The following is a 21,623-nucleotide window of genomic DNA, read 5'->3' as shown; positions in this document are numbered from 1 at the left end:
ACGGCACGCAGTGCTATGCGATATTGAAGGACCTTCGGATGAATGGAGGAGTTGTAATAGCTGATAGACTGGAACCTCTCACGTGAAAGGGGTCACATGGTGAAAGGCGGGGAAACATCTTTTTATGAATGAGGAACGATGTCAGAGGAGGCTGTGATTGCTGTTCATTAGGAAAGAGATTGAAGGTTGTGGGTAGTTATTAATGGTGCGTAGAAATAGATATATTTATGGATTAAGTGTCATCAGGTTGAATAGTGGTGGGAGATAAGAGATGGGATTCAGAAATAATAGGCAATAATAAAATAGTGCCTTTTGATTCCACCGGATTGTTATAATAACATGTATTACTCAGGATGAATTGTTTTATTCCCTATGTATTTTTATAGGTTTTTCTATATGTTATTACTCAGGATGAATTTTATTTAATTTATTATGTATTTCTATTGGTTTTCCTACATGTATTTTATGTACGGTATCTTTACCAACCTTTTTTGTGTTTAGACCAAGACCTTTGTGATTGGTTACACAAAATATGGGTGGATATTTGGGGTAATTTAAGATGGCCCTTAAAGGGATTTACCAATTTCCCCTGATGAAGCGCGAAAGCGAAACTCGGGTCGGGCAGGAGTAGGAGACAGTGTTTTATATTTGTGATGAGCTTTGTGAGTATAATGAAACCTTTTTACCTGATTGGAACTATCAGAACTTCACTATTGGTGCGATCTCTCGATATCCACAGGATTGTGTTGGACGAGAGGAGTATTTGTGTGGAAGGCGATTTAGTTCCCTGTGTCCAAATATGCTGATGGTTCTGGCTAGAGTGAAGAATCCAACATTGCTAAAAAAAAAAGCAGCGTGGTCATACCTTGAAAACGCATTGACTGTCTGTGTGAATATTGCCCACTTCACATTTGGGACCAGCGATGCTGACAATACAGGCAACGTACCGAAGTGTTTCTTTTAATTATATAGAAGAAAAGTCCGATTGTGGCAAAACTTGGCATGCAGTTATGTCTCAGGCAGATATGTAAATCATTACAGGTGTGGTCTGATTAGACACTGGGTCTTGCCACAAGAGGCCTTAAAAGAGCTTCCCCTGCTGACCTATAAAAAGGTTTTTAGAGGCTACTTTTGGAAAGTGTACCTCTTGTTGAGAGATGGCACATGATTGGACGGAGAAAAGGATGGTCCTTTTGACAAATTGCCCACCATTTAGGCCATTCTGACCTAGCTTTTCAGAGGTATTGGAAGCAGTGGTTATGTAAGGACACACATGGCAAACAGGCCCTGGACGGACCAGACAGACCACCAGTAGAGAGGACTGTTTGATCCACCGACACAGCTCGAACAGTTTTATTGTATACCATCCAGGCACAGGTGGCACCTTCATTACACACCCCTGTCTCTGCCAGGAGCTTAAAGGGAACCTGTCATCAACTTTATGCTAACCTCACTGAGGGTAGCATAAAATAGTGACAGAAATGCTGATCTCAGCGGTGTGTCACTCGTGAGCTAAATGTAAGTGGTTGCCGAGAACCAGCATCATAATCAATGCAGGCCAGGCCTTGAAAAGAGTCAAATCTACCTGAGAAGAGTCATTGGTTATTCATAATCTCCTGCTCTCTCACCCATCTGCTGATGATTGGCAGTTCTCTCCTAGAGAGAAAGGGAGAAATCTAGGTAGAAGACTGTCATCAGTAGATAGGTGGGATAGCAGGAATTCATGAATAACCATGACTCTTCTCAGGTGGCCAGGACTCTTTTCCAGGCCTAGTCTGCAATGATTGTGATGTTGGTCCTCGGCAACCACTTACTTTTAACTTATAAATGACAGACCGCTGAAATCAACTCACCTGTCTCTACTTTATTCTGCCGTTAGTATGGGCAGCATAAAGGTGATGACAGGTTACCTTTAAAGGGGTTGTTTCAAAAAGCTAATACAAGGTACTTACTAATATATTGCGAGTGTCCATATCGCCTCCTTTCCTGGCTATATCAATTTTTCCATCACATTATATACTGCTCGTTTCCATGGTTACGACTACTCTGTAATCCAGCAGTAGTGGCCATGCTTGCACACTCTAAAAAAAAGTGCTGGACTATGTGCACTCCCGCTGTCTCGGCCACAAGAGAGGCTGGCGCTTTTTCTTATATTGTGCAAGCACGGACTCCACCACTAGATTGCAGGGTAGCCGTAACCATTTCGTCTTTAGTGATGAGTCCAGGTTCTGTTTGGATTCCCACAACAGTCAGGTTAGAGTATGGCGGCCTTGTCGTGTGCGATTCAATGCTATCTTTGCTGTGAAGCAACACACTACCCCAACTGCTGATGGGGTGATCTGGGGAGCCACTGCATACAGCAATCCGTCACCCCTAGTAGTTATATGAGGGACACAGGGCCGTCTTTAATGCGAAGCAAAAGGGGCAGCTGCCCCGGGCCCAGTTGCTCCTGGGGGGCCCAAGGCAGCTGCCTCTTGAGCCCCGCTGGCCACTGCCCACAAATTATTTTTCGTCCCATAAGAAGCATTTATTCCCCCAAGAGTGGGGGGGGGGAAATGCCCCCTGCGTCTTATGGGGTAAATACTAATCAGCGCTGATTAGTACCAAAGGACCGGGAAGCGGTGAAAGCTCTGTACTCACCGCTTCCTGGTCCTCTGTTGTTGGCTGTGCAGTGGCTGCGCACAGCGTGACCTTACATTATTTTATTTGCGCTGATGGCTGGGAGCTAATACATGAGGCTGAGGGGCTGATGCATGAGGCTGGGGGGATGATACATGAGGCTGGGGGGATGATATGAGGCTAGGGGTCTGATATGAGGCTAGGGGCTGATACATGAGGCTGGGGGGCTGATACATGAGGCTGGGGGACTGATATATGGCATTGAGACATGAAATTCAGGGGGTGTGTGTTCCACATGCATGCTGGGTCCCCTTTGATTTTTATCATTTTTGGCCCCAATGCTGATTTTAATTAGCATGAGTATAAAGCTTAGCCTGCTCCTCCCCACTCACTGGAAGCCCCTGACACGAGGAGAGGTATGGAATGGGTAGTGGACTTGACATGCATGTTGGTACTTGCATCCCCTGTATTCAATGGAAGCCATTTTAGCGCCAAAAATGATAAAAATCAAAGGGGACCCAGCATGCATGTGGAACCTACACCCCCTGAATTTCATGGTCGCTGTAATGGCACTTAACAGGTAGAACTTAGTGTTAGGTTCCCGTCTTACAGAGATCGCCTTGACGTGTGGCAGACGGGCTCAAATAATTTTGTGCAAAATGTATTTGCCAAGCCTCTCTACTTTATTAGCATAAGCATTATAATATGTTTTTGTACTTTATTTGGTTCGCAGAGAGCTGTTGCATTATATAAATATAGGAAATGTCGCACTAGATTGAGATATGGATCCAATAGAGGTGCACCCACTAGCAGACAGCACCCAGTCTGGTATAAAATTTGTATAAAGGAATAGAAGTGGGGCACACTCAAAAAGTAGAGGGATCTTTATTGAAACACACAAAAATAATCACAATAATCACAGCTAATGAATTATAATATCAGCATTAAAATATCAGCAATATGAGCAATAAAATTTCAACAATAAAGAGCAGATTAATTAATTATTCGACCAGTATAGATGGTGTTAATAATAAAATAGTACCAATAGTAAAATGATGAGAAAAAGGAATGGATAAAAATACATTAAATTAGAAAGTGTTGGTATAAATAGGATCCCAATAAATAAAGGAGTTAATACTCAATGTTATTCCTCCGTGTGCTGAGGCTCACTCCGGTACCAGTCCTTAACGTAAATGTTGAAAGGTCAGGGTCCCAAGCGTATACAGCTATGTCAATTTGTTTAGACAATATGTTTGCTGTTTATACGCACAGCGGCGTCCTGCTGTATTGAAAGCGATCGCTTAGGCTGAGCTATGCAAGTTCTTACCCGAGGGCTTTTAGTACTGGATGATGACCCCTCCACTTGGCATGTTGTTTGCAATTTCCAGTCTCAAGGGGTAATGTTCAAGTTTGAATTTGGCGCCAGTAAATTGTTTGTTCCACGTGGTGATGGCGCATATATTTGCCGGTAATTCACCGCTACTTGAATACACTCCAGACTTCCTCGGACTTGCAGACCCTCTTCGTTTTAATAGGGGAAGATACCAAACGCGTTTCGGGGATTTATAGGAGAGACCCCTTCTTCAGTGGTTACTGTTCCCCTGTTTCTATTCCACTTTTATAGTGGATTGGGATTAAAGTAAGGACTGGTTCGGAATTCAGACCTTGTGAGGATTGGGATCTGTGGATGCCGTCTTTAAAACATGGATTAAACAGACTTTCATTTTCAAAAATGTCGGACATCTCATCCTTAAGGTAATATACCATCATATATAAATAATATGTATATAGCTAAGAATATAAGATAAATCTAGATATAAGGCATATACGAAGGAGTGCATGTGTCTAATGGATAATGATTAAATCTCCACTTGCACACCTTCTATGGCTTATGTGGTGTTTCCTCTGAAAATGTATCACATTACGGAACATCAATGTCGCAAATGTATTAGTGCGGCTCCGCTGCGTCTTAATAATTTATTCAGTGTATCTTTCACTTTCAAAGGTACATTGTTCCCCAATGTGGTTGTGGGGACACTCGGTATCTGCACTAAGGCATTAGTGTATCTTATCAGGTATATCAGGATCTTAAGAGAATAAAATGATACATTTAAAAAACTGAGATAATAAAAAAGGAGTCTATATTAAAATGACCATCCATGGATACAGACACACACTTACGGGACAGCTCGATGATGATGGCAGTTTTCCATATATAGAAAAATTGTTATTCAGAGTGCTCATGTTTCCTATGTGGTCCCGTCCCCAAAAGACGCATCGATGCCGCACATAATATATGTGCGGCTATGATGCGCCTCCCAAGTAAAGGATTTTTATTTAATATTTCTAGAGTGGGTCCTCTTTAAGTCCTAAATAGATCTTCACATTTTTTCAAATATCAATTTGTGGTATAACGAAGTTTAGCATAAATACAATAATAACCAATACTGGAACATTTTATCTGAGCCACTCAATAAATTAATAGATATTCTTTTCTGAGCTTCTTCACGATAAATCATTTGTTCTTGTTATATATATACACATACATATATATATATATATATATATACGTATTTAGGTAGACAAGGTGGATGGGGGCCAAATGTAGAGAGTCTATTTTAATATAGACTCCTTTTATTATCTCAGTTTTTTAAATGTATCATTTTATTCTCTTAAGATCCTGATATACCTGATAAGATACACTAATGCCTTAGTGCAGATACCGAGTGTCCCCACAACCACATTGGGGAACAATGTACCTTTGAAAGTGAATGATACACTGAATAAATTATTAAGACGCAGCGGAGCCGCACTAATACATTTGCGACATTGATGTTCCGTAATGTGATACATTTTCAGAGGAAACACCACATAAGCCATAGAAGGTGTGCAAGTGGAGATTTAATCATTATCCATTAGACACATGCACTCCTTCGTATATGCCTTATATCTAGATTTATCTTATATTCTTAGCTATATACATATTATTTATATATGATGGTATATTACCTTAAGGATGAGATGTCCGACATTTTTGAAAATGAAAGTCTGTTTAATCCATGTTTTAAAGACGGCATCCACAGATCCCAATCCTCACAAGGTCTGAATTCCGAACCAGTCCTTACTTTAATCCCAATCCACTATAAAAGTGGAATAGAAACAGGGGAACAGTAACCACTGAAGAAGGGGTCTCTCCTATAAATCCCCGAAACGCGTTTGGTATCTTCCCCTATTAAAACGAAGAGGGTCTGCAAGTCCGAGGAAGTCTGGAGTGTATTCAAGTAGCGGTGAATTACCGGCAAATATATGCGCCATCACCACGTGGAACAAACAATTTACTGGCGCCAAATTCAAACTTGAACATTACCCCTTGAGACTGGAAATTGCAAACAACATGCCAAGTGGAGGGGTCATCATCCAGTACTAAAAGCCCTCGGGTAAGAACTTGCATAGCTCAGCCTAAGCGATCGCTTTCAATACAGCGGGACGCCGCTGTGCGTATAAACAGCAAACATATTGTCTAAACAAATTGACATAGCTGTATACGCTTGGGACCCCGACCTTTCAACATTTGCGTTAAGGACTGGTACCGGAGTGAGCCTCAGCACACGGAGGAATAACATTGAGTATTAACTCCTTTATTTATTGGGATCCTATTTATACCAACACTTTCTAATTTAATGTATTTTTATCCATTCCTTTTTCTCATCATTTTACTATTGGTACTATTTTATTATTAACACCATCTATACTGGTCGAATAATTAATTAATCTGCTCTTTTATTGTTGAAATTTTATTGCTCATATTGCTGATATTTTAATGCTGATATTATAATTCATTAGCTGTGATTATTGTGATTATTTTTGTGTGTTTCAATAAAGATCCCTCTACTTTTTGAGTGTGCCCCACTTCTATTCCTGTTGCATTATATGTTGTGTTGTTTTATGTTTCCAGTCATAGCAGCGTGCACCTGCGCATTTGGATGGGATGTGCTGACCAACCCCTTTTGTGTTTCCATTGTTTCCATGTGCTGGACATACTGTGGCCATGTGTTGTCTCTCATGGCAGGGCTTCCAGCTGTCATTTTTCAGCAGGATAATTCTCACCCACACATAGAAAGAGTTTCCCAGTAATGTCTCTGCCAGATTACAACACTTCCTTGTCCTGGCCGGTCATTAGATTTATCACCAAACGATTATTTATGGGGCCAACCTACGAGTGTGCAGGATCTTCAGACCCAGCTACATCTGTGGGTAAATGTGCCCCAGGATACCATACAGGACCAGAATGCTTTCATGCCCAAACATATCTCATCTTACATCCAGCCTAGAGGCGCCCAACAGGGTCCTAGTGCCTCTTTTCAATTGTACAGTGTTCCCCAATAAACTTAGCATTTGGCCCCTTTCAGACAAGTGAGTTCCACGCCTCGGACTCGCAGCGTGAGTATGCAGCAGCTCACGTCCTGACCTCCCAGCACTAGCATTATATTGATTTACTGTATGGTGCTAAAGAAAAGAGGAGTGTAGCAGCTCTCACCTGCCCTTCCTTTGATTGTGAGCACGGACAGCCTGTGTCAGGTGCGGGCGGCAATAGAAAAAAGAAGTTGAGAAAATCCAGCTCCACTTGGATAAAGGAATATGCGTTTATTCAGCTTGCGGTTAAAAACTCATCCAAGGATTACAAAATTAGCAGTCTTGTCTACGCGTTTCGGGCTACCAGAGACAATTCCAGCCCTTCTTCATGACACTGTATGGTGCTATATAACCCTTGCAGCATTCAATACATTCCAGAACTGAAGGACTATTGATTAAAGAGTCCCCACCACTAATATGTACCTCTGACCCCACTGCTTAGCACTGCAGTTGGTTCTTTTTTTCTTCGTTAATGTATGGGTATTGTACACACATCCATGCAGAAAATGCTGATGGATCTCATTTCTATGATGAATATTCATGAGTATTTACAACAGAGAGGGATTTATAATTATGTAATGCTGAGATTGCAAAGGTGACTTTGTGACAGAGAAGCGTAAATTGGGTCATCTATAAAAAAATGACACTGTGCCTTGATGGTGGATTTCCAGATTATTTATTAATGCAGCCGTACCTGCATAGTAATAGACAGCAACGATTGCCGAGAATATAAAGGAGAGTAAGTGCCTGCTGCCTGATCGTATTATCTTGTGCACATTCACTTCTTGTTTTATTACCTACGTTCTCTCACATCGGCAGCCACACAGTGCACATGATTTTGTTGCAGTTTTGGGGCGATTGCTGAATCTACGGAAAACAGCATTGCAGTGCTTTATGTCAAAAATGCAATTGTGGTTTTTACATGCGGGGACTTTGTGTTTGAAATGTTTTAAACACCATTGTGCCTAAATCTAGGTACACGTGGGATTTCTACGCAGCGCTTGCCAGTTTCATGAAAAGGGACGTGGTGAGGCGTGTGCCCAGCACATTTATCTTCTTTTACGCCATGAAATCTATCACAGCTCACAGCTGCCATAGATTTCAGTCTAGGCACATGGACTGCCAGAGGATTTGCCTAATTTATGACCTAAATTAGGTGCATCTTCCGTCTATGCCGGTCTATGATAACTTCCGCCACTAGTCTGTGGTCTTCCCACTGAAATCTGCAACTAATCAAGAGGGATACCTTAAAGGGGTTGCCCAGGATTTTGATATTGATGGCCTATCCTCAGGTTACCAGAAAAAACGAAGAAGGTCACGGCACTCCAAAGGCTATTCAGTGTTTTTATTACACCACAAAATCAGCAGCAACGTTTCGACAATAGTCTTTTTCAAGCTACAAGCATGTTCACAAATGACTCACAATATATAAGGGTACTAATTCATACCAATTACCCAGTGAATGTGCATTAACACAAATCCCACCCCTTCTCAGGTACATACAATCATATAACTAATTAATCAACCATCGTGCGTATTTAATATGAGGCTTACCAAGCGTTCACATGTGCGGCTGTCACTGTGTAATGCATCCATGGCGAGCGGCGTCTTCCGCATACGAATGCGCCTGCGCGAACATCCTAACGGGATTCACATACATCTCAACGTCATCTGGGCAGTCACATGACCATCGACGCTGTTCTCGGTCATCTGACTGGTGACGTGTCTAAGCGTCTACTCGCTGTCATAGTAACCACAGGTCCTATAAGGGAAAACTTTCCTATCCTGTAGACTCCTTCTTTGGATATTATTTTTGATACACACTGAGGATTACACAGACGCCGGTCACCATGGGCGCAACATCAGAGAGACAGCCTCATTAAACAACAATAGAGAATAAACAAAAACAAAAACAGCGACGGGAGAACCGATCTCAGCAGGCCATCTATAAGACCTCAGTCATAGCTACATTGCGGTTCAATACACCAACTGTGAATATGTCAGGCGGAGACACATGATCTCACACATAAATATGATCACATAAAAAGAGATCAAAAAAAGGAATCAACATAAGATCCCATTGGCGAAATTTCAGAAAAGATCCTGCTAGAAAAACAACACAGGGCTGTGCAAACAGTGTAGTCCTCTTAATATTCATTTAATTGGAAAAACATTCTATTGAGACATCTCCTGCTGCGAGAAAAGAGAGCATGATACGTTCCCTCTCATCATTCTAGCAAATAGTGGGGGCCTCAGCATTCGGACCCACCAAACTTTTGATATGTCGCTTTAAGGTATCACATTTTTTTTAAGGCTTAGTGCCTAGAATACAATAGATGTTAGTGGTACATACACTTTCTGGTACCTTGAGACCAAGAAAATAGGAGCTGCAACCATTGGGTTCTGGAGGATTGTATTCCGGTCGGGGAAGCGGGGCTTTGCCTTTTAAGAAATTCAAAAGAAATAATATATTAAGATGAGACAATCACTATAATATCATCCAAAGTGCAATATATATTTCTCATCCATTCTGAAACTACTTTTTACCAAACGGCTTGTTAACAAGATCTTTGCTCTTGTCCTACAGAATTGTATGACCTTTCATATCTGTAACTGGTCGGAGATATTTTCAAAGATGTAATCAGTAGTAACAATCTATATGTTCTAACAGGAAAAGACACGTTTGATGATGTCTGATAAAAAAGAATGACCTTTAGAGCAAGAGACGTATTGTTCATTTCTGTATCTGTCATATCTTTTTGTATCTTTGTCCTCTCCATATTCCGTTAACCATATACATAGCCTTTTTTTTTTTTTAGTAACCTTATCATTTGATATTTTTTGTTTTTTAAATCCTAACTTTTCTACCTGGGAGGAACCCTTAAAAAAATATTCCTGTTATGGGGATTTTCTAGAACTACCTAGTCCCTACTGCAAAGTTGGTGGACACTGGTGGAGCTCACTGCTTATAGATTTATACAGCTTTCATTACAGAGCCCAATACTAGCTTTAAAAATCGATATTCAATTAGCCCCCCCAAGTGGTGGTTGCATGCAGTCAGAATCATATAATCCAGGGACCAGCCTTTGGCACTCCAGCTGCTGTGAAACTACAACTCCCAGCATGCAAACATGCTCAGCTCTCATTCTAACTCCCATAGAAGTGAATGAAGCACTCTGGAAGTTGTAGTTTCTGAACAGCTGGAGGGCCGGATATTGCTGATCCCTGATATAATCCATTAAGTCAAAGAACCAGAGCCTACTATGCAGATATATTATGAGATTAATATGCACAATAGTTTAAACTGAAAGATGGAGTGGTGGACATTCTACAGGCTTATAAAACTTATGCCAGAACTCTAAGAGATCGGGACCAGTTAGGTTAGGTGCCTGTGTTATTTTATTAACTTTAGCATAGATACGCTGGAGATCTCAATGTAACATATTAGAATTACCATAGTCAAGACAATTGACAGCTCTGGTTATAAAAAGTCCTTTTTTGTGAATGAAAGTATTTCTATGACGTGATTACGTATTATGTGGACCACAGTACATTTTTGAACACCTCCAGTATTCTGTGGGTATCCATGCAGCCTTCAAAAAATAAAATACATTTAAATGTTTAAAGTCATCACCTTCAAACAACAAACACGGTTTTAGAGACTTTTAGAGTGTACCCCACACAAATTGGACATTACTTCAGAGCATGACACACAGGTAATTAAGTCATTAACTAACTAGTCAGATGTGTAGGAATACTCCCCCATGGTGGATGCTCTGATATCAAGTAGAAGGATCTTTATGCAAATAACCTGGCAGATCATCCATGGGATCTGGAGGACAGACAATATTTTACACGTTACTACTCTAGTTTTTCTTTTTTGTCTGATATCAGGCCCATTTGAACACACTGGTAGGCCCAGTGAAAAAGGGTTCATGAGCTGGCACCTTCCCCTCCTGGACATTGCTGATTTCCCAAAACAATTCTATTTAGGGAAAAAAAATTAACACGTAGATGCAATAGGTTTTGACAGATGACGTTATCACTGATTGAAAACCACCTCTTTCCCTTTTCTTCTCTGTCTGGCACATGATGACTTCTTCCAGCCATGACTTGTCTCAGTAATATTTGCTGACAGACATATTTGGCTCCTCGCTTTTCCAGCTCCATCCCTACCTATTCTCTACCCTCTACACCCACAATTCTGTACCTTACTGCTGCCCTCAATGATGTGGATATTAATGTCCCATCACTGCACCTGCTGTGTTGAAAAGAACCCTAAAATACTGTAGTTCAGAAGTTAATAGTAGTACCACACAGATAGTGACCCCAGAATAATGGTGTCCACAAATATAATAAGGTCAAACAGATGCCCTAGACCAGTGTTCCTCAACTTCAGTCCTCAGGGCCCACCTACCGGTCATTATTTGAAAATATCCCACAGAATGAATACTTGTGGTAAGTCCTGATGCATTGATACTAATTGTATCACCTACTAAATACTAAGGAAATCCTGAAAACATGACCGGCAGGTGGGCCCTGAGGACCGGAGTTGAGGAACACTGCCCTAAATTGTGATAGTGTCTGAAATTATGCCCAGAGAGCAATAGTGCCTAAAGTGGTTCCTCAGTAAACATGACCTCTTCTGTGCTCCATGCGGAAATATGGTCCCCATTTAGGCCCCACACTGTGACAGTACTCCTCTTAGTGCTCTACACAGCAGTAATTCTGCTTCCGTTGTTCGCCAAATGGTAATGATAATACCTCCATAGATTTAGGCTATGTATTGTTTATGTCATGAAGCTTCCGACCTACATTCAAACATGTCCATTGGTGTTACATTACCCCAGTGGAGGCCACTGAATAGCCAGTATATTGTATGTGGTATTTTTTTTGCCTTTTTCTAGATCAAACTTTCAGGATAATATCCTTGATATGAAAGGCTCACCAGCCTTTTCCGTGCACGCAGGTGTTTGGACAATTGGGTGAGCTGGACTTTTCTTTGTGCATACTCACATTTCAGGATAATAGGCTGAACTGGATGAACAAATGTATTTTTTTCAGCCTTACAAACTATGTAATACAGTAATAGACTATGCTATTCCATACATCAGTATCTGGCAACTCTAAGTATAGACTCAGACCAGACCCAAAACAATTAGACACCGAACCCCAAAATAAATCAACCACAAACGAGACTCCAAGTGAGAAACCCTAAATACAGACCCTAGAATAAATACATAACTCAGACCAGACCTCTGGATGAATACAGATCCAAGAATAAATTTAGGCCCAAGACCTGGAAATAAATACAAACCCCCCAAAATAGCTACAGAATCCCCTAAATAAATACAAACTCCAGAATAAATACAGACCCTTTAACCAATAGAAGCCCAAACCAGACCTCCCTGAATAAGCAGAAACCTAGACCCTCTAAACAAATACAGAACCTCAGAACCCCTAAATGACAGCCTCAAACCAGACCCCCTTAAAGGGTTTAAACACCATGATTGATCTAAAAAATGTAAATCAGACATCATATAGTACATGACAATCTCAGTATAACAAAGCTAGGACCAGCCCTGTACCTCACATGGATCCAGAGATCTCCCCATTCATTGCTCTGCAAGACTTCCTTGAGCCTGGCAGCTCAGGGGGCATGTCCTTTCTGCTGTATCTCTCTCCCTGTAACTGCCACAGGGAAGATATGGCTGGTAGCCAAGATTTAGACTGAGTATGTTTGACCAGCTCAGTGAGATGCACAAAAAATAAGGAAAATACTGGCTATACTACATTTTTAATTACATGCAATTACAAAAGTATTCAGATCCAGGGACTGTGCTCCAGTGCTGTTCATTACACAGTGCATACCGATCAGTCCTGATGCTGATGAGCTCCCGGCTCTCCCCGCCCAGCTGCTGATGATTTCAGTTGTCAATCAGCGGCAGAGGACAAGGAGAGCTGAGAGCTCATCCATATCAGGACTCATGGGCACCCACTGGAGCTGTTCGGACGTGGAACTCAGGACAGCATAAACTTGTTCACAGATTCCCTTTAAGGACTTGCATAGACCTGATCATGAGACCACAGGTCCTTCAAAAGGAACAAGACCCCTCTTCCTTCTGCATTGCTGCTCATACATCACACAGAAAGTAAAAGTTTTCAACTATATTGTTATCATTTGAACTGTATCTATGTCTAAATTATGCAAAACATTGCTGCCACAGAGTGGGTGGGGGGCTGCTTTCAGGAGGGCCTGCTGCAGGTGCACCATTTGCCTATAGTCAAAGCAGCTTTGCCTGGTATTAAAATTTAAGAGCCACAATGACATACATGTGTTGATTGTACACTGATGTCCATGAAAATAAATCTATATGAAATAGTACGTTTTCTCTATTAGAAGATGTTCGGTAAACAAGCGTCTGCAGCCCAGTGTCCGCAACCTTTGGAGCTCTCCTACATTTGATCTAATTACAGCCTCTTGCATCAGATTTTGTGTTATTCAGGTTCAAATGGCCATAAAATAAAACACATGACCTTTTTGTGTTTACACATCTGGATTTACTCATTCTCTCTAGCAGCTTTAGGAAAAGTAATCTAATATTAAGATAAAGATCAGCAAGAAATTCAACATTTTTGTTGTGCATTTCCATCCATTTTCACCAAATCCTTTAGTTCAGTCCCAAAGTTATAATGATTTGGATAATAACATTATATTGGCGGATTACCAGGAATGCAATTGTTCTTAAACACTGAGCCTTAGGTCTCATTCAGACAGCCATACAGGGATCCTGAGTATTTGTGGCTGTAATAGGGACACTATCTGTGTACATTACAGCCATCTGAATGAGGCCTAAGGGCAAGACAAGTTGCCCAGCAAACACCAGTCCTGAATTAGTCAGTTTTCCTTTCCCAGTACATCTCGTGTTTAATTGGCCAGACACGGAGATCTTGCAGCTTTACTTGTGTACACCCGGACCGCACGTTCATACCCCTACACAATTTGCACATACACCAGTCTTGGATGGCTAGAAGAATGTTTTTTTTTCAGTTTTTTTGCATTCTGTATAAGGACCGTATATGGAACCATTCATTTTAATGGATCGGCAAAAAAAGTACAGAAGGTACTTCGTATGCCTTCCATTTCCGTATTTCCGTTTCGTTCAAACATAGAACATGTCCTAATATTGCCCGCAAATAATGATCCGTGGCTCCATTTAAGTCAACGGGTAAGCAAAAAAAAAAAAACGGAATGCATACGGAATGCATTCATATGACTTCCTTATCTGTTCCGTTTTTGCCCAGCCCAAGTTTTGAAAATGTTATGCCCAGCCCAAGTTTTTATTGTACTTACTGTTTAACCCCTTAGGGAAGTAAGACGTACCGGTACGCCCTGTTTCCCAAGTCCTTAGGGACTCAGGACATACCGGTACGTCCTAAATTTAAAAATAGATTGCGGCGGGGGTTAATTGTAACAGAATGCCCGGATTCAGCGGGCATCCTGTCACAACCCCGGGGGGGGGGTCATGTGACCCCCCGTATCGGCCATCGCCGCAAACCACAGGCATTGAAAGGCAGGATGGCATTGAAAGGCAGTGCGATGCCTTCCTCAGGCATCGCGCTGCCTTCCGGTGAAGAGCTTGTGAGATCCAGGTCCCTGGATCTCACAGGCCCCGGAAGCTGTATTACTGTATTACTCATACAGCCAATGCATTCCAATACAGAAGTATTGGAATGCATTGTAAAGGATTAGACCCCCAAAAGTTCAAGTCCCAAAGTGGGACAAAAAAAAAAAGTGAAAAAAAGTTTAAAAAATAAAGTGAAAAAAAGTTTAAAAAATAAAGTTTCCCCCCCAAAAATTAAAAGTTTCAAGTAAAAATAAACAAAAACGTAATTTTCCCCAAATAAAGTAAAAAAAAATTGGTAAAAAATAGGGGAAAAAGAAAAGTATACATATTAGGTATCGCCGCGTCCGTATCAACCGGCTCTATAAACATATCACATGACCTAACCCCTCAGATAAACAACGTAAAAAATAAAAACTGTTCTAAATAAACCATTTTTTTGTTACCTTACATCACAAAAAGTACAACAGCAAGTGATCAAAAAGGCGTTTGCCCACCAAAATAGTACCAATCTAACCGTCACCTCATCCCGCAAAAAATTAGTCCCTACCCGAGGCAATCGCCCAAAAATAAAATAAACTATGGTTCAGAATATGGAGACACTAAAACATCATTTTATTTATTTTTTTAAAAGCTGTTATTGTGTAAAACTTACATAAATAAAAAAAAAGTATAAATATTTGGTATCGCCGCATCCGTGACAACCTGGTCTATAAAAATATCACATGACCTAACCCCTCAGATGAACACCATAAAAAATAAAAACTGTGCTAAATAAACCATTTTTTGTCACCTTACATCACAAAAAGTGTAATAGCAAGCGATCAAAAAGTCACACGCACCCCAAAATAGTGCCAATAAAACCGCCATCTCATCCTGCAAAAATCATACCCTACCCAAGGTAATCGACCAAAAACTGAAAAAATTATGGCTCTCAGACTATGGAAACACTAAAACATGATTTTTTTTGCTTCAAAAATGAAATCATTGTGCAAAACTTACATTAAAAAAAAAAGTAATACATATTAGGTATCGCCGCATCCGTGACAACCTGGTCTATAAAAATATCACATGATCTAACCTGTCAGATGAATGTTGTAAATAACAAAAAATAAAAACGGTGCCCAAACAGCTATTTCTTGATATCTTGCCTCACAAAAAGTGTAATCTAGAGCAACCAAAAATCATATGTACCCTAAACTACTACCAACAAAACTGACACCCTATCGTGTAGTTTTTAAAATGGTTCCACTTTTTGGGAGTTTCTACTCTAGGGGTGCATCAGGGGGGCTTCAAATGGGACATGGTGTCAAAAAGAACAGTCCAGCAAAATCTGCCTTCCAAAAACCATATGGCATTCCTTTACTTCTGCGCCCTGCCGTGTGCCGGTACAGCTGTTTACGACCACATATCGGGGGTTTCTGTAAACTACAGAATCAAAGCCATAAATATTGAGTTTTGTTTGGCTGTTAACCCTTGCTTTGTTACTGGGAAAAATGGATTAAAATGGAAAATTTGCCCAAAAATTTAAATTCTGAAATTTCATCTCCATTTGCCAATAACTCTTGTGGAATACCTAAAGGGTTAACGACGTTTGTAAAATCAGTTTTGAATACATTAAGGGGTGTAGTTTCTTATATGGGGTCACTTTTATGGAGTTTCTACTCTAGGGTTGCATCAGGTGGGCTTCAGATGGGACATGGTGTCAAAAAAAATCAGTCCAGCAAAATCTGCCTTCCAAAAACCGTATGGCATTCCTTTCCTTCTGCGCCCTGTTGTGTGCCCGTACAGTAGTTTACGACCACATATGGGGTGTTTCTGTAAACTACAGAATCAGGGCCATAAATATTGAGTTTGGTTTGACTGTTAACCTTTGCTTTGTAACTGGAAAAAAAATTATTAAGATGGAAAATCTGCCAAAAAAGTGAAATTTTGAAATTGTATCTCTATTTTCCATTAATTCTTGTGGAACACTTAAAGGGTTAACAAAGTTTGTAAAATCAGTTTTGAATACCTTGAGGGGGGTAGTTTATAGAATGGGGTCATTTTTGGGTGGTTTCTATTATGTAAGCCTCGCAAAATGACTTCAGACCTGAACTGGTCCCTAAAAATTGGGTTTTTGAAAATTTCTGAAAAATTTCAAGATTTGCTTCTAAACTTCTAAGCCTTGTAACATCCCCAAAAAATAAAATATCATTCCCAAAATGATCCAAACATGAAGTAGACATATGGGGAATGTAAAGTAATAACTATTTTTGGAGGTATTACTATGTATTATAGAAGTAGAGAAATTGAAACTTGGAAATTTGCAATTTTTTACACATTTTTGGTAAATTTGGTATTTTTTTTATAAATAAAAATTATTTTTTTTATCTTCATTTTACCAGTGTCATGAAGCACAATATGTGACGAAAAAGCAATCTCAGAATGGCCTGGATAAGTCAAAGCATTTTAAAGTTATCAGCACTTAAAGTGACACTGGTCAGATTAGCAAAAAATGGCCAAGTCCATAAGGTGAAATAGGGCCGAGTCCTTAAGGGGTTAAACATTATTGTATGCTTCCGTTTTCGATCCGCAAAAAACTGATCAAAAACGGAACGGAAGCAGAAACACTACTGAAACAAAAAAAGGAAAAAACGGATTCGTGAAAAATGGACTGCAAAATACTGAAAAAGCCATACAGTCGTTTACATTCCGTTCCGGTTTTTGCGTTCCGTATACGGAAACATTCATTTCAATGGATCCACAAAAAAACTGAAGGTACTCCATATGCCTTCCATTTCTGTTTTTCCGTTCCATTCAAAGATAGAACATGTCCTATTATTGTCCGCATAACGGACAAGAATAGTACTGTTCTATCAGGGGCCAGCTGTTCCGTTCTGCAAAAAACGGAATGCACACGGACGATATCCATATTTTTAGCGAAACCATTTTTTGCGGAATGCTAAATACTGAAAAAGCCATATGGTTGTGTGCAAGAGGACTTATACTGAGGATAGGTTTATCAGTATCAGATTTGCGGGAGTTCCAATACTCAGGACCCCCGCCGATCAGCTGTTAGAAGAGGCCTTGAGTGCCGTAGCCTCTTCCTAGGCCAGTATCATCACTGTACATCAGTCACATAGCCTAGCTGCAGCTCAGCCTCATTCAAGTCAATGGGTCTTAGGTGCAATACCAAGCACTGCCACTATACGATGTATGGCGCTGTCCTTGTAAATCTGTTGGGAGTCTGCATCACTCACCAGGGCTCCAGTGAGTGCAGCGTCTCCCTGGAACAGCCCATCAGCAGGGGTGCCGGGACTTGGACCCCCCACCGATGTGATAATAATGACTTATTCTGAGGATAACTCCTCATTATCTTTTCAAGGATAACCCCATTAACTCCATCCAAATAGCAAGCAATTTTTTTTCTATAAAGAGGGGCAACCAATTTTTAAGATTACATTATACACAAATTATAATTTAAGTTGATATAAATAATATGATAAATAATCAGTAACACATTACACAATGTATGATAATAAGCATGTTATGGTTTGTGCACACAAGTCTGGTTGTGTCTGAAGTAGAGGGTCAACATTTAGGGGGTCGTTTACTAACAAAAATGTGTCTATATTAGGGGTATTTCTGGTGCAGATTGTGGCGCAAAGGTTCTTTGTGCAGCAATCTGCGACTTGTCCCCGCTCACGCCAATTGTACAAAGGTGGGAGTGGTGTGGGTGGGGAAAGGGGAGGGGCCTGTATCATTCGTCATTTCATCAAGTCTGTTTTAGGTGTAGAAAATGGTCTGAATCTACACCAGCAAGGGGGCCCAGGGCCGATACATAACTTTGGTGGATCCACCGCCAGCGCAGGGACTTATTAAGGCCGGCATCTAAAATGTGTCTACAGACTGCAGGGATTTAGAATTTTTTTGTAAAACAGCAGATAACATGCTTCTTTTATAGTATAATATAAATGGATTCATAGGCAGTGTACGCGTGTCATAAATTAGGTTTAAAAGACAACTGTGTACTTGCTCGTTTTAGATGTACAAAGTTAGGCCTCTTTCACACAATCGTTTTTTTTTCCGTTTACGGGCCATTTTTTGTGTTCCGTATACGGAACCATTCATTTCAATGGTTCCGCCCAAAAAAAGGACTGTACTCCGTATGCATTCCGTTTCCGTATTTCCGTTCCGTTGAAAGATAGAACATGTCCTATTATTGCCTGCAAATCACGTTCCATGGCTCCATTTAAATGAATGGGTCCGCAAAAAAAAAGGAACACATACGGAAATGCATCCGTATCCGTTCCGTTTTTGCGGAACTATCTATTGAAAATGTTATGCCCAGCCCAATTTTTTCTATGTAATTACCGTATACTGTATATGCCTTACGGAAAAACGGAACAGAAACGGAAACACAATGGAAACAAAAAACGGAACAACGGAGCCATGAAAAACTGACCGCAAAACACTGGAAAAGCCATACGGTTGTGTGAAAGAGGCCTTACTTTAAAGGCTCATTCATGCGATGTTCACCGACCTATTATAGCCAATTCACATGTGTGATTTTCTGTAAGAACCATTGGCCTGTGCAGAGAAAATTGCCGCATGCAACATTTAAAATTGAGTTTCAAGAGAACGGGTGCACAGTAGTACACAGACAACACATGGATGCCATCCATGAGCGATCATTCTTTTTTGAAGCCGGTCATATTCATGTTTTGCAGCACCGTATGGCAGATCTCCAGGAACTTAGATTCTTGGAGCAGCTATGATCTTGCAGCATGCCTCCTGCTTGGTCTCAGCTAGACAGAGGACAACGGGGGCCGATTTGGAGTGGTGCAAATTTTGCAAAGTGGCTTGATGGCATCCTTCCAAACCAGCATCAGCACAAACAACCAGGCCCAGGGCGTTTAGATACAGGATGAGGGTTGTGAACTGAACCTTTTCTCTGGGTGAAGGAAAGCCTAGCTACAGCTCTGCACTTGGGGTTCTCTATAGATCAGCATGTGAGCACCCTCAAGATAATGAGGGTCAGACTAAGGGCTCATACCCATAAGGGGCACTGGTCATGTGCCCTCCGTGCTGTGGATGCGGACCCATTGACTTGAATTGGTCTGTGATCTGCAAGATACGGCAAAACATAGGACATGTCTTATCTTTTTCTTTGCGGAAGCACGGACCCGAAAGCCCACTGAAGAGCTTCATACTGCTTCCAATATGTGCCTCTGCTCCACAAAGGATAGGACATGTCCTATCTTCGTCCATATTTTGCAGATCGCGGACTACTTCATGTCAATGCGGGATTGCACAACCCTAACCCGCCATTTGCAGTCCGCAGATAGAGCCCTTATGTTTGTGGGCATGAGCTCTAACAGTGGTCAGGTTTTCTACTGATCCACGATACTGGGGGATAGGTTGATAGTTCAACTCTGGAGAGGTTATCTCCCAGGGGAACAAAGGATTGGGCATGCTAACACACACCTTGCCTGCTGTGCTTTGCCCATATACATTGGATTGGCCAATCTGAAAAGTGTATGCCCAGTTCATTATTCAGATGTTTGGGGTTAACTTACCTCCTGCATCTACAATGGAGACTTTGATCAGTTCCCAGTATTCCCAGTTTCTCCCACAGACACAAAGTACTTTTTACATCTACTTTTTAAAGGGGATTTCATCAAGATATTGCCTATGTAAGCACAATGGCTGAGATTGAATAGACTGTTAAAATGGTACTTTTCTTATGAAAAAAAATGTTGCCGCAATCTGCCAAAATTTTATAAGATGAAGTGCGTTGAGGGAGGGCATTTGCCCCTTGGTGAACCCAAGCTCTACAGCTGTGCAGGTGAATTCTTTTGTTCGCTTGTCTGATTGACCGGGCCAGGTATATACAGACCTTTACCAGGTCCTGTATTGCACGAGTCGATACAGTAACGTGTGACTACATGGCCAAGCAAGAAAATAATTCAGAAGGGAAGGAGAGGATTCATCTGAAGAGCTTGGGTGCACCGAGTCCTAAGGCCAGCCCTCACTGGCATATTGAGAAAGACATTATTTGTGGTAGAATGCAGCAATAGTTTTACATAAGAAAAGTACTGTTTTAACAGTCTATTCCAGGGATCAGCAACCTTCGGCACTCCAGCAGTGGTAAAACTACTACTCCCAGCATGCACACTTGCTTGGCTGTTCTCAGAACTCCCATAGAAGTGAATGGAGCATGCTGGGAGTTGTAGTTTCTCAACAGCTGGAGTGCTAAAGGTTGCTGACAGGCCGAACTGGATGGACAAATGTCTTTTTTCGGCCTTATGTACCCCTGGTCTACCAGGCGTTGTGCTTCTTTACATTGATTCCCTTTAAAAAGTAGATGTAAAAAGTACAGACTCCCTTTCATCAGTAGACATTTCCTCAAAATCTGCATTGAATATAGACCTCAGCCTATGGTCATTAACGATACTTACCATAACGGCACTTGTATTGGCAAACTCCGTTTCTTCCACCCAGGAGTTCCAAAAAGGAATCAAAATAACCATTGACTGCTTCGAACCCATCTCGTATTGATCCAATGCCCCAGTCTGACGAGGAATCTTCAGGGGGGTTTGGAGAGGTGCTATTCTGCGTTACACCATCTGTACTAGTTACTATACCAAACGCCAGGCAAAGCACGGCGACTCTAATAATCCCCCTCATGCTGTGCGGAGAGCTCGGCTGTACAGAGAAAACTTTCTGTGCTGTCTGGCTACACTTTGTATAATGCCTGAAAATGGACTTTATACACTGAAATGGTAACTCAGGTGAGGTCACAGCAATAATCACAATGCAGGGAACGTCCAGTACAAAGGTTGGCCATGGTGGAAGTCAGACTCTGAACTGGTGATTCATTCTGGACATGTTTGGATTAAGGTCCTTAAAACATGAATTAGCACTGGGCTGGAAAAACACCAGAATAACCACATGCGTTTTTTTTTTGTTTGTTTTTTAGCC

General features: G+C 41.1%; 1 protein-coding gene across 2 annotated transcripts in view; it reads right to left on the bottom strand.

The window, feature by feature from the left end:
• Positions 1-21,375, bottom strand: part of PLA2G12B (phospholipase A2 group XIIB) — a 34,102-nt gene extending 12,727 nt beyond the window's left edge. The window contains exons 1-2 of one of the 2 annotated variants that reach the window (XM_044298278.1): positions 21,101-21,375; positions 9,386-9,474 (exon numbers count right to left, since the gene is read on the bottom strand). In XM_044298278.1, coding sequence (XP_044154213.1) covers positions 9,386-9,474; positions 21,101-21,329 — 318 coding nt within the window. In that variant the 5' untranslated portion in view covers positions 21,330-21,375. The remainder of the gene's footprint in view (positions 1-9,385; positions 9,475-21,100) is intronic. The other variant, XM_044298279.1, reaches the window with a different exon arrangement.
• Between the last annotated feature and the right edge of the window lie 248 nt (positions 21,376-21,623).

The sequence above is a fragment of the Bufo gargarizans genome, chromosome 6, assembly GCF_014858855.1.
Source record: "Bufo gargarizans isolate SCDJY-AF-19 chromosome 6, ASM1485885v1, whole genome shotgun sequence".
In the NCBI taxonomy this organism is placed as follows: domain Eukaryota; kingdom Metazoa; phylum Chordata; class Amphibia; order Anura; family Bufonidae; genus Bufo; species Bufo gargarizans.
Note: the sequence above shows the minus strand (reverse complement) of the source record. Positions and strands in the feature narration are given on the sequence as shown.